At 37.9% G+C, this 14,294-nt stretch overlaps 1 protein-coding gene across 3 annotated transcripts; it reads left to right on the forward strand.

The window, feature by feature from the left end:
- The first annotated feature begins 10,764 nt into the window (after positions 1-10,764).
- Positions 10,765-13,035, forward strand: LOC108103664. 3 transcript variants are annotated; one of them, XM_017209221.1, is made up of 3 exons: positions 10,765-10,790; positions 12,029-12,324; positions 12,385-13,035. In XM_017209221.1, the coding sequence occupies exons 1-3, from the start codon at positions 10,770-10,772 to the stop codon at positions 12,965-12,967; spliced, it is 900 nt and encodes a 299-aa protein (XP_017064710.1). In that variant the 5' UTR covers positions 10,765-10,769; the 3' UTR covers positions 12,968-13,035. The 3 variants fall into 3 exon arrangements, with proteins under 3 accessions (XP_017064710.1, XP_017064711.1, XP_017064712.1); XM_017209222.1 differs by lacking the exon at positions 10,765-10,790 and adding an exon at positions 11,382-11,491; XM_017209223.1 differs by lacking the exon at positions 10,765-10,790 and adding an exon at positions 11,738-11,970.
- The last annotated feature ends 1,259 nt before the right edge of the window (positions 13,036-14,294 follow it).

A 14,294-nucleotide genomic window follows, 5' to 3' on the forward strand; every position in this document is an offset into this window, starting at 1 on the left:
CGTTTAGTTTCCTGATTCGTTCCGAATTCGTTTTCGTGGTTTTAAAGTCTTTTTCTAGGGATATTTACATGCATGAACAGATATATAGTACATGTTATATGCTATACATATGTAATATATGATAAGTATGGGGGAGCCAATTAGGCTTCTCATATTGTAAGCAAGAAATTTAATTTCTTGCGTTTCGAAACTATGCAAAAGAAACAGAAACTACCATAAATACTAAAAAAAAACAAAAAACAAAAAAAAACCAAAACTAAATGAAAAGCTAACAAAACTAAAACTATTCAAAAAGTGAGTCAAATTTTGTAAACTAGAAGAAGGTGGAGATCCGTGTGGGATCCCGAGAAATTCCATTTGATATTCATTATCGTCATTGTCAAGCATTATCATCAAAAGTTCTCCATTCGAGCAGCATAAGTCCTAAGCAAGTCTATAATTTAACAATTTCCAAATCTTAAAAATAACATAAAAACAAAGCTATAACTAAAAAGTAAAAACAAATATGTTGAGAAGGAAGAGAAGAAACACACACACAAAAAGTAAAAAACAAAAAACCAGAAAACTATGTTAAAAACATGCAAAAAACAAAAAAAAACTTAATATAAATACAGAGAAGCAAAATAAAACATTAAGTTATATACAGTTTATGTATATCGGAATATATATATATATATATATATATATATATATGTATATATGTATGTGTATGAAATACTTGAATATCCGTTTTATGGATTTAAGAAACTTATTTTTTTTTTCGAAGTAATCATAGTTATCCTTTTTTTTTGTATTGGCTGAGAGATAAGAATATTTATTTTATAATATGTTGCTAATGTTGCACTTTTCCTTTTTGATTTTCCCCATGCGGGAACCAAACTTATAAAACATATAAATATCATCTTTATTATTGTTAGGTGTTAAAGCCGTCAAAGTATTTATCAAGGTGTGTTTTCATTTATGACAGTGCAGCGGAAAACTAAAAGCATAATGGAAAATAAAGAAATGAAGCAAAACTAAACAGAATCAATGTGGAAAATGTTTTTTTTATTTTGGGAAATTTTTAAAGGTTTTGGCGGGGGTTCAAAGGGGCGCCAACTCGCTGTTAACTTTACAGAAAGCTCTTGAGCTTTTCTGCTGTTAAAGGACCTGCGAAGCTTTCAAGGATTACTGTTATTCTTGAACTGGAAAAACATGTTTTTAAAAAGCTATTCTACTTGAAATTTGATTTTAAAAATGTTTTCTTTATAGAAAAACTTAATCACTATGTTTAAGAGTCTAAAACTCAATCTAAGTCTGCGTAAAAGGATTCATTTCAAGTTTCCCTTTTAACATAACACCTAACAGCCTGTAGAACTAAGAGCTTAAAGCTTTTCCAGAATTTAAATCCAGATATATGAAAATCCGTTAAAAACGAAACCCAACCCAACGGGCAAAAATGTTTCAATCTACGTTAAAAAGAGGCCATAAAAAAGCTATGCCGCGTGATATTAAAACGGGAGTCATCTGCCCACAGCGATGTCCTTGTGTCAAATGAAGTGCAACATTTTCTAAAGGGGGTGGTAAGTTAGGTGGTTGGATTCTCTGGGAAAATTCAGAACAAATTGCATGAAAACCGTGTACGCGTGCATGAGCAATAAAATACTTTGGGGACCAAACTGTGCGGAAAAACTGCAACAGAACCAAAAACAATGGCAACAACGGCGACACGAATGAAGTTTAAGGGAATTTCCACTGTAAGCGCAAGATAAACATGACCCTTGGGAGGAAAAGTGGGTGGATTTGGGTGATGGGCAGTGCAACTTTGGCCCCTCCAGTTTTGCGCCGCGTGTGTCCTATATGAGTCCTGCGAGTGCGGGTAAACAAACGCACATGGCTGCCGGGCAGAGGGACAACTGTACAGGCGGCCGAACAGGATGTTCTACATTAATTACTGAGTGAATCGAATAAGGGATACCCTCTAATTATATGATATTTTCCATCTGTATACTTTTAATCTTTATTACAATATGAAAGGGTTTTGTATTATGTTTGTAGTTTCATTAAGTTTGGGAACCTTTTTGTGATATTTCTCATAAACATTAGTTAATCTTTCCTATCACCAATAGGGCATAAAAAATGTTGCTTTCACGCCCCGCTCGATGTCATTTATTCGAATTTCGTTCTCCGCCCCTGCCTCTCCCTCCTTTCACACACACAAACACACACACACATTTGCAGTTGACTTTCCGCCATATTCATTGCATTGGGGAAAAAAGTTGATCCTTTCGTTGTTGCCTTCGTCTCGCTGCCCCCGATCCTGTCCCCCATTGCCAAAAGCGAAAAGTGTAATACCCGCAAATAAAACATGGTAACCGCCATGCAAACAAAGCTGCCAACCAACAGCAGCAACAACAACAGCAAAAAAAAGAGGGAAAATTTGTTTAAAAATATTTATGAAATATACGCAAATTGTTTATGAAGTAAAACCGCAAACGTTTCATTTCGTTGGCAGGTCAGGCCCTCTGGGAGACTCCCGAAATCCGATCTGTCCACCTCCTCTGAGCCAAAACGAACTGGGATGTGTGGTCAGTAGACATCGAAGGTTGTAGTTTCAAGAATGTTATATGATATTTATTTCTCGGAGATAGTCTCCTGAGTACACAGTGCGTATGAGTAATATACAAAATCACACATACGTTGCGTATACGTAGTATATAAAAATAAAATATTGTAAATTATGTATACGCAATAATAATATATATTTTGAATAATGAATACAATATTTTATTTCTAAATCTTTCCCTTTAAGTAGACTTAAAGCCCTTTGAAGTAAAGAAATTCGCCACCTTTTGCCACACACACAGTGAATCCCTTCGATTTTGTTCTCTTTTTCGGTGTCTAATTAGAGACTGACTAATTGATGAGTGGGCCGAAACGTTGCAAGCGAAAAGGGCGAGGACCAAAGGACACAAGTGATTGACAAGCAGTTTCATTGTAAGGACAATGCCCGGACACTTCTTCATTCAGTGGAGTCAGTCAGGACCGACAAAAAAAAATGAAAAAAAAAAGAAGAAGCCAGCAAATTGCTGTCCTTGTTTTTGCATCGCGAGCAAACTTTGTGTCCGCCTATCCTTTGTCCCTGAACCACTACCGCCACTACCACCACCGACCACCAACCGCCAACAACCGCACCATCCCAAAACAAGAAGAAAAAAAAAACAAAAGAAAAACCAACCCAAAAGCCACCCGCTGACCACAATGTATGGCCGGGCATTATTCAAAGGACCCACTGGCAAATGCGATCCGCTTCGCTTCGCTCGCTGGTAAAACAAGCGCGAAAACATAATGAGCATATAAATAGACAAACAATCACCAGCCAAAGTACCAAAGCACCGCCCACCACCCACCACCACGACCCGTTATCCACCACACACAGCGAGGTGAGTAACATGGTAGCCAGCAAAAGGAAACCCCGTTAGTCGTGGGTAAGCCATGCTGTCGACGACATCGGAAGATTTTTCGTTAATTTTTTATTATTTCACAAGCTAATTAGGATTCTGGGATCTAAAATGCTTTTATTTTCATCCTGGCTAGGCTAGACTGTATCATTTTTAAGCTGATGATGGAGTTTAGGGGAGTGGAATGGTGAATAAATTGAAATTATTTTATAACCTTAGGCAAGAATCCTTCCTATTTCAATTGAAATTTATTATTTTAGTTAGAAAAAGGATTAAGAAAATCAATCAATTTATTCTAGTTTTCCCCCCTCAGCAATTGTTTTTCTAATTGGCCCACATAAACCATATACATTTATTTTTTTAAATAAATACACCTTTATCTATATATTTGCTTCGACGGAATTTGGCAGTCAAAAGTGTTTTCATTCCATTTGGCACTGCCAACGTTTTTCATCCATGGCGCCCGTGTTTACCTCCTCCCTGTGTGTGCGTTTTTTTTTCGCCCCTTTGCTTTTGTTTCCAACTCAAAGTTCTCACTCTCGCTCTATTTTGTTATTTCTATCCTTTGTTTTTCACTGCTTTCCAGTTTTTGCTGTTTTTTTTTCGTAGCTGTAAATCGAATTTGGACACGCTTAGATAACTTTCAGATTTATTTATTTTAAAATTTCAGACGGCAAGCTTGGCGGCAATTTATTGGATACATTTTACTGCTCCGGATGGATCGATTTTCGTTTTTTTAAAGATTAAATCAATTTCAGTTCAGTTGGGTTAGATGAGTCGATTTGAAATCGTAATTCATGGCAGTTATCAAAGCTTATCGTTGGCAATGCTGCTGGTATATGCTTCTCAGTCTAAGCTGGCAATGCTGGCCCAGACTTTTATATTTTTGGGAATTTGCTTCTGGTTTAGAGTTAACTTACTTCCCCCGACAATTGCTGAAACTTTCATTATGCCAACTGTTTCCTTAAGTGCTGACCGTCTCCCCACCCCTCCTGGACACACCCGCCCCCCCTATTCATGTTTCGTTCCAATGTGTACGCATAACATTGCATTACCACAATGACCACTCGGATTCCACTCACTCCGTTTCCCCATTCCCCATTCCCTGTTTCCCACACTTTTGCGTCTTACATTTTCATTAACTTAAAATAACAACCGAAAGTTGTGCAACCGAAACCGGATCTCATGCTATAGTGGGGGCTTTTCCAGCAGCTTCGCTTCCAACCTCCTTCTTGCTGCCCCCCGGAAAAAGTAGGGCAAAGGAGTGCGAAGAGCCCTAGTTCATACATAAACATTAGCCGGCATACAATATTTTTTGATATGCCCTGTCCAGCTGTGTTCCATTTTCCGCCCAAAAAGCCCCTTACCTACCACCCCGCTCCTGAAAAGCACCCAAGCCAAGCGTAACGTGCAATTTTTATTATTATAGCCAGGAACTTGCTACATGTCAGGCTGCCTAGACACTGTTGTTAACTTTTGCTGGCCACCAAAAACGCTGGCAAATATATTCCACACGCCTTCTACCAAATCTCCCCAAACTTGGCCAGCAAGAATGTTTCCCATCGATTTTGAGGGCTTGCAGCATTTTTGTCAATTACCACGGGAACTTTAAGGTATTACCCTTAAACTTTCTATAAGTTAGTCTTTGATTAAATATTAAAATAAAATTATCTAAAAATAAATATAAAATCTTAAAATGCAGATAATCCTGGGTATATCTTAGCAGACTATTTTTCCCAATATTTTCCACCATTTCTCCATGCATTCCTCCAACTTTTACGCAGAACTTTTGTCCAGCACTTGCGGACACTGCAGAGTGGACATGGGGACACTTAGACATGCGGACAATATGGACAAACAGACATACGGACAACTGGATGAGCGGACAAGTGAAACACCCACGAACTCATATGTGGCAAGGCGTTTGGGAATGTTTGCCCAGCAAGTTCTTGCCTTTGGCCCCATTCAGACTATTCCAAAGTATTTTTGGTCAAATTAAAAAACATTTTACAATTGTCTGGCTGCATCCTAGGTGAGTGGGCAGAAGTTTTGTGTGCGGCACCTAAAAAAAAAAAAATAAAAAAAATAAAAAATAAGAACAAGAAGTGGCCCACAAAATGTTTACACTTTGTCTTGGCCAAAGTCGGGGATCGCTGGCCGTTTTCCCAGTTCATTGCTTTCTCGAGTCTCGAGTCGAGCGAGGGCAACTTCAACTATTTTCTTTCTCACTTGCCAAGAAAAGTTTTGCCGTTTTCCTTCCTGCCACCCCCTGCCCCTTTCAGTGCAATATTTTTTGTTTGTTTTTTTTTTAGGGCGGGAGATGGTCTTAACGTCTCGTTGGCTCTCTCTCTTTCTAAGGTGTTTTTGGGGCAACGCTTTTTTGGTAATTAGTTAGCAACTAGTTAGCTGCAAATTTCTTTCTTGTCCCTGCGGTTTGCTTTTGCCAAGTTAATATGCGGCTGCCATGTGACATTATCGTTAGAGCCATACTCCCCCCACCCTTCGCCAGCCCAACGATTTGCCCTTTTTGGCAGGGCAGAACAAGATGGGCGTAAGGGCAAAAAGGGTTGAAGTGGGCAGAAGTTTTCCCGCCGAAGAGCAACAAAAGCTGAAACTTTGAAGTGCAAGTTTGCTTTTTATATCGCTGCAACGACAACAAGAAACTTTTCTCAGTTTGGTACACAAATAATTGCATAAATTATTACAATTTGCAGTAATTCATACCTGAAACTATGGAATGACAGGACACCTAAACAAGGACTTTCCCGAAAGGGGGGCAAAGAAAAGGTTTATGGAAAGTGCAAAGACATGGAAAGAGAGCAAAAATTCCTTCAATGACAGAAATATTAATAGTTCTTATGGTTTTCACAAGCAGAAATAGAGAAAGGTAAAATTTAAGTTTATAAACTTAAGAACTTTATCATCTATTTTCCAGATCAAGTTGGCTTCCTTACCTACTAACCATAGTCCACCAAAATATAATCTGAGCGTAATAATAAACAAAATTAGCAAGACGTTTACTGGCTATTCCTTAGCTTGTGGGCGGGGTGGCACTCAGTTTTATTACCGCAATATCCGCTTCCTGCGCTTGCCAGCTGAAATAATAACCATAATCGCGTGGAGAGAAAGCGCAACGAAATGGTGGCAGAGATAGCAAACGTAATTGTCATGCCACGCGGCAATCTCGAATCTCAAGAGCTCTTGGAAAAACCGCAACTGAAAAACATTTGCATTTTGAAGTTTTGTCGCTAATTGCCTGCTGAAATACTTGGCCAAAAATACTCGTTGACGTCTGTCTGCCTGCCTGCCTCGGCTCATTGAAAATTTTCCCATTTGCTTGCATAATTTCCACAGCTCCCTGTCGAGTCATCTAAATGGCTTGGAATTCTCCACCCCAGCACAATGTCAGGAGGATGAAGAAGTTAGCTTTCCAAGTGGCTTTGATTTCCCTTTGCGATTTCATAATTTCCAGGCAGAGGTAGTAAAACTGAATCTTTGGGGGGTTTAGATACTAACCTAAAAAAGGTTAAAGAAAGTGGGATTAATATTGGTTGTGGGATAAAGTTAAGATCTGATGGCAATATAACCCTCAAAAAGTCTTGTAAAATTGTTTAATTATTAAAAAAAGAAATATGTATATATATCTCTGATAATATGTGGAGAGGGTCCGAAACTTCCTTCCCACTCAAATTGTCAGATTTGTGAGATTTTTTGGGAACATTTCCCATCGACCGACTTTTTCTCACCCTCGATTTGGCCTGCACATATACTCGTACATATATTGCCGTAATTTGTATGTTGGTATAAAATGCAAAAGTTTTGTCATTAAGCCTTTTTAATAATAAATTATATATAATGGGGAGATGGCGAGATGGGGGTATGAGGCGTTGGTAGTAACTGGATTCTGACGAGCGTGTTGCCATTGACCCGTGGCATTTTGTCGTCGCTTTTTGTCAGTGAAACTTTTACGAGTCCTGCTCCTGCTCTCGCTCCATCATCATTGCTGGCTGCTCTCCATGGAAATCAGATTTATTACATAATTATGCACAAAGTAACGACCATGTGTGCGGGCCACTTTACTTTGCCCGTGTCCTCTGAAGGAATCTATAATCTATGGCCCACGGCAGTTTGATGAACGTAAAAAAAACAAAAAAGAAAAATAAAAACAACGCAGTTATCAAGTATAAAGCTTAAGACCTTCGGTGTTTTATTTTTTGAGGGGGGCAACACAATTGAATGGCCTAAAAGAAGGTGGCCAACCATTTCTGAGTTGGCCAACAGAAATCCAAAAGGGATGGAAACTGGAAATTGGCTGGCATTTCGACCGCATGAAATTGACAGAAAGAGAGAGAGAGAGGGAGAGGGAGAGTGAGTTCATCATTGGTTTCTGCCCAAAATTTCACTTCGCATTTCCGCAACGCAGTGAAATGTGGATACAAATGCATTGCCCACTAATTTTTCCACACAAATGCAGTGCCCAGTTGCAGTTGCAGTCTCCGAAAGTGTGCCACATGCAGGATGCACTGTCAGAAAAGGTAATTATTGGCATTGATAATATACTTCATTATCTTTTCTTAACTATACATAAACCTACCTTTTTTCCAAGTGCATTGATGGCATTTTGCGGTCTAGAAATGAAGCATCCTTTCATGATTTTTCATCTGCTATGATTTTCACTGCATGCTAAAGAAATTGCCACTAGGCTGTGTTAGGCTGCAAAATTTCCTGCCATTAGCCGGTGAAAGTTACAACATTTTTCCAACCAACCTAGGAAAACCACCTGCCAGGGCCCATCGCTTTCAACAAAACTAAAGCCGTCCTTCTCTTCTTCCTTTGATTTCGACCAATTAAGTGCAGAATTTTCCTATTTAATGAACTGTTTGTGGCTGTCAAAATGAATAAAAGTTGTCCACTACACTAACCACAAAAGGAAAACTACGAAAAACGAAAGGCCAACATTTCTGCAGCAGGTGTAGGCCAGGAACAATAAAAACTTGCCAAACAAAGGGATGCAAATGCGAAATCAGCAACAGTGTCATAGAACAAAGGCGGTTAGGGAAGGGAGGTTGGCAAAGGGTTTTCCTGGGTTGGCACCCAGCATCATCAACATTATTGTTGTCAACGTCATGCGGCGTGACTATGACATTAGTTTGTCCAGCCCAAAGAGTGGGGTAGCGGGTGAAAAGGGGTTCTTACACAGCCAGAACACTTGTCAGCCAACAAAGAAGGACTAAGGGTTAGTGCGGCTCTTATGTTAATACCCTTTACTTTTAGAGCAAGAGGGTATATATATTGTAATCGTTGCTTGTAATGAAGAAAATGGTCATTTTTGGGAAGAAAGCTGAGGATTGAACAAATTTTCTCTTTATCGCAAAATTTTGCGATAAATTGCTAAAATTTGACTTTTTAAACTGTGAATGCAGTTTTGTTGGAATTTTAATTACCAGTCCAGCGATGTATGACATTCCATATTCGGACCACTTTTGAGTTTGCGGTGGGAAGAAATCTGATTGGGGAGATAAAAATCTGATTTATGATTTCTGACAGAAAATTGAATATTTTCTATCGGTTTTATGTCTATAACTTAGTCAAAACAAGACGCACAGCAAAGATAAAGACTGTTTTGAGAAGCTAACGACCAAAACTAAATTGCTTCATCATTAGTTTGATGATTTAGGGAAATTTAATTTTCGGCCAAATTTTGCATTTTTTGTAAGGTGTTACCCCCATCAAAAATTGCGAAAAATGGGAAAATTTTTACTTTTCAAGGTGGGAATGCAGTTTTGTTGGGAATCAAATTACGAACTCAACGAGGTATGACAATCCATATTCGGACAATTATCGGCTAAGTTATGGGCATAAATCTATGAGTTTGGGGGGAAATCTGCATCAACGAAGTTTTGGATTTTCGATAAGGGGTAACATCGTCAAAATTTGCAAAAATCGGCAAAATTTTTACGTTTTAAGGTGTGAATACAGTTTGGTTGCAAATCAAATTTCGAACTTAACGAGGTATTACATTCCATATTCGGATCATTATTGGCTTAGTTATGAGAAAAATTCTGTCATTTTGGTAGGGAAAATAGTAAGAAAAAAAATTTGCATTTTCGATAAGGGGTAACATCATTAAATTTTGTGAAAATTTGGTAAAATTGTACATTTTAAACTAAGAATACAGTTTTGTTAGAATTTTAATTACGAGTCCATCGATATATGACATTCTATACTTGAACCACTTTTGAGTTTGTGGTGGGAAGAATTCTTATTAGAATGGAGACAAAAATCTGGATTATGATTTCTGACAGAAAATGGAATATTTTTTATAGGTTTTATGTCTATAACTTAGTCAAAACAAGACTCACAGCTAAGATAAAAACTGTTTTGAGAAGCTAACGACCAAAACTAAGTTTTCTCATCATTCGTTTGATGATTTTTTGAATTTTAGTTTTTGGCTGAATTTTGATTTTTCTGTAAGGGGTAACCACATTAGAATTTTCAAAAATTGACAAAAATTGTACTTTTTAAACGGTGAATGCAGTTTTATTAGAATTTATATTGCGAGTTCAACGAGGTATTACATTCCACATTTGGGCTATTATTGGATTAGTTATGGGTATTATGCTGACATTTGGTTGGGAAATAAGGAGGAATCAAGTATTGCACTTTCGATAAGGGGAAACATCATCAAAATTTGCAAAAATTGGCTAAAATCTTACTTTTTAAACTGTAAATACAGTTTTATTGGAATTTTAATACCGAGCTTATTGACATATGAGATTCCATATTCGGACCATTATTGGCTTAGTTATGGTCATAGTACTGACATCTTGGTTTAAAAATCGGGATTAAACAAATTTTGCATTTTTAATACTATAAAAAATTGGAGAGTGTATGGATGAAAATCGAAGTTGGTTAAAATTTTGGAGCTGTCCAATCTACGCCAACAGTTACCCTAGGGATAAGTAGACTCCCCCAAATAAAAATTATTGGCGGTCCGTGTTCGAATCCCGGTAAAAATCTAAGAGCATATGGAATGGAACACCAGACAAAAAGAAGATCAAATAAAATTGAAGACCAAATAAAATAGAATTAAGCTTAAAGTAGAAAAACTCATCAAAGATCATCTGTAAACCAACCTTTGACTTGAAATGGCTAAATTTTCAGTTTTTAAACTTTGAATGCAGTTCGTTTGGCTTTTTAATTACGAGTTCGTTCGAGGCATTCATCATATTAAAAATACCATTTTAATTTATGAACATTAGTATATTTATCTTTAATCATATTGGTCACACTGAAGTGATCTTCCTGTTCTCTTTCTCTCGCTTTCCGATGTCGGAGGATGCACATGCGGTATGGTATTGAGTTAAAGTTTAAAGAATAAACAAAATATAGGGAGGGTTAATAGCGAAGTTATGACTTTTGATAGAAAATGAAATCGGTTTTATGTCCCTAACTTAGCCATAACAAGACTCAGGGCTAATAGAACGACTGTCCGCTGAAGCTTACGACCAAAACAAACTTTCCTTCTCATTCGTTTGGTGATTTACTTTTGGAAATGGTTTTGACTTAATTGTAAGGGATAACATCATTAAACATTTCCAAAAAAGTCTAAATTTTTACTTTTCCTGGTGGAAGTGCAGTTTTTTTTGTCAAATTACGAGCAAGTTTCGCATATTTTATAAGCTATATCATATGTTTTTGCGCAAATCGGAAAAAAATGCCTTATTCCCGCCAATTTTATATAGTGGCAACCCTGTGAAGCTGCTTAGCAGGCCTACTAAGATCAAAGTCTTCTATGATTTGAAGTTTATTTTAAAATCAAAATATCAAATCATAGGAGCCTTTGATCTTAGTAGGCCTGCTTTCAGCTGTCACTTTTACTTAGCAGTTTCAGTCTTCGGTTTAGTCATTCTCATTGGGAAGTTAGTAAAGTCTAGTCAACTATTTTGTGCTCCTGCCGATTATTTTCTGAATTTTAAAAAGTCGCGAAAGTGTGAAGTTCTACAAAAGTCGCGAAAGTCTAAGTATAAGAGCTTCCAAGAGCCGTGAAGGTATTAAAGATTTAAAAAGTCGCGTAAGCCAGAAAGCCTACTAAGAGTCGATGAAAAATAAATTCAAATCTTAGGAGCCTTTGATCTGGTCTTAGTAGGCTTTTTAACCCTATAAAGAAAGCATTTAAAATTCTTAAATAAATTTCAAACGATTTAAGTAGGCTTTGCTTTCAGCTGTCACTTTTACTAAGCAGTTTCAGTCTTGGGTTTTAGTCATTCTCATTGGGAAGTTAACCGAGTCTAGTCAACTATTTTGTGCTCCTTTCTATTAGTTTCCGATTTAAAAAGTCGCAGACGAGTGAAGTTCTAAGAAACGAAGTCGAAGTGTCGGGTGTACATCTTTCCTCAAAAACAAATTCCTAATCTAAGGAGCCTTGCTTGCAGCTGTTTGGTTTTTGTCATTCTAGTTCAGAAGTCTTGTCTACTATTTTACGATTTCAAAGTCGCAAACTTCTAAAAAAGGAAGATCGTCATCCTTAGTAGGTCACGTTTGAATCTGTCTCATTTGCTAAAAAGGTTTCATAAATTTCATTTCAGCCATACTCATTGCAAAGTCAACCGAGTCGAATCAATAACTTTGTGCTACTGTCGGAAATTGAAAAGGAAATCATGCCGGGAAACATGAATAATGACGCCGAGAATGATCGCGACAAGCTGGGCTTGTCAAAGTCCTCGAAGTCTCCGGGCCGCAATGAGGCAGAGGAGATCGAGAAGAAGTTGAAGGAAATCAAGGAGAAAATGGCCAACATAACCGAGATTATTGGCGGTCATCATGATCTCGTGACTTTCGTTGATACTGAAACATTGACTAAGACCGTAAAGACGTTTGGAGGGTGAGTTCATAGTGGTTTTTTCTAGAATATTCTAATGGAATATATATCGTTTTATCATAGGTTTATCGAGAAGAAAGGGATTGTGAAGGATGATGAGAAGCCTTCGACTAGTGCTGCTGCTAACGCTTTTAAGACTAGCCCCCAGTTGACCAAGAACAAGAAACCCGATGAGCAAATTTTTGTCAGTCCTGTGGCCAAAATGTTTGTCCTGCGCCCTGATGGCACTCATGATATAGTCACTGGCCACTCCCCGTTAGCCGAGCCTGAACAGGTGGGCAATATGCGTGAGATAACCACTGAGGATGGTAGTCTTATCATCTTGACCGGTGGTAACGGGGAAGTCGTTTACCATCCCGAGGACACTGTGGCCATTGATATAACCGATTCGCGTGTCTTCATCTTGGATGCCAAGGAGAATGGAGTAACCTTCGTTGAGAAACCCGACACCAATGACATTATCGAGTATTTGCCGGAGGAGGAAGACACTGAGACTAAGCCGGCTACTCCAGCTCCAGAGTCTGAGAACCAAGTTCAGGGCGAAGCTAATTTGGATCCTATTGTTATTGATCCGACTGGCCAGGAGTCAAAAGAAGAGGAGAGCGTAGTCAAGGAAGAAGCTGTGGTGGCCAATCCTGAGAATTAATTAAATATTTATAAGAAATGTAAAGGGGTTTTAGGGGATCTCAAATAAAACAAAATAATAGACCCCTATTTTTCGATTTATTTATTTCATAAAAGTAAGAAATAATTTAATAGTTTCTTCAATTTTTAATAAAAAATATTACTTTTATACCTGTAATATTAGAGAAGACTTGTTTACCTTATTTTTGCATTTTATCTAATACGCATTAGCTGAGAGAGCGAGAGTGGAGAGCAGAACTTTGAAACCTCTTCTCTCACTTGGATCCACAAATTCTGTAAATTACCTTGTTTTTGGATGTTATATAATATGCCTGGCCTGCAGGTAAACAAATGGGTAAAGAGATATAGAGGGTGAGAGGAGAGGGCAGAACTTTGAAAGACCTTCTTGGTTACCTCTCGATAAGTGATGGCGAGAGGGAGAGGGAAGCGAGGTGAGCGAAAATCTAAAAACACAAATTTTATAAATTAATTTATTTTTGCATATTATATAATATGCCTTATGAAAAGTTAAAGCGAGAGAGAAGGAAGGGCGAGGGAAAATCTGTGAAAGGCCCCTCTCACCAAAATCTGCAAATTACCTTACTTTTAATATCAAAAATGTAATACGCATTACCTGATTAGGTAAACAAGGGGGTAAAGTGAGAGAGGAGAGCAGAACTTTGAAAGCACTTCTTGGACTCGTCTCGAAAAGTGATAGCAAGAGAGAGAGGGAAGGGAGGCCGAGCGAAAATCGAAAACCACAAATTCTGTAAATTACCTTATTTTTTTGGATGTTATATAATATGCCTTATGAAAAGTAGAGCGAGAGGGAGGGGAGGCCTAGGAAAGATCTGTGAAAGGGCCCTCTCATCTATAAATTCTGTAAATTATCGTATTTCTGCATATTATATAATATGCTTACCTGATTAGATAAACAAGAAAGTAAAGTTAGAACTTTGAAAAACCATCTCGAAAAGTTATAGCGAGTGGGAGGTGAGGCAAAGCGAAGATCTTATACCACAAATTCTATAAAATTCTGTGAAAGAGCCCGCTTACCTACAAATTCTGTAATTTACCTTACTTTTGCATATTATATAACTTGCCTTACCTGCTGGTAAACAAGAGGGTAAAGTAAGAGAGGAGATCAGAACTTTGAAAGCCCTTCTTGGCTCCCTCTCGAAAAGTGAGGGCGAGAGGGAGGTGAGGCAAAGCGAAGATCTGTGAACGGTCTCTCTCACCTACAAATTCTATAATTTACCTTATTTCTGCATAGTATATAATATGCTTACCTGATTAGATAAACAAGAAAGTGAAGTTAGAACTTTGAAAACCCTTCTTGGTTCCCTCTC

The sequence above is a fragment of the Drosophila eugracilis genome, unplaced genomic scaffold (assembly GCF_018153835.1).
Source record: "Drosophila eugracilis isolate 14026-0451.02 unplaced genomic scaffold, ASM1815383v1 contig_2167, whole genome shotgun sequence".
Classification (NCBI taxonomy): Eukaryota; Metazoa; Arthropoda; class Insecta; order Diptera; family Drosophilidae; genus Drosophila; species Drosophila eugracilis.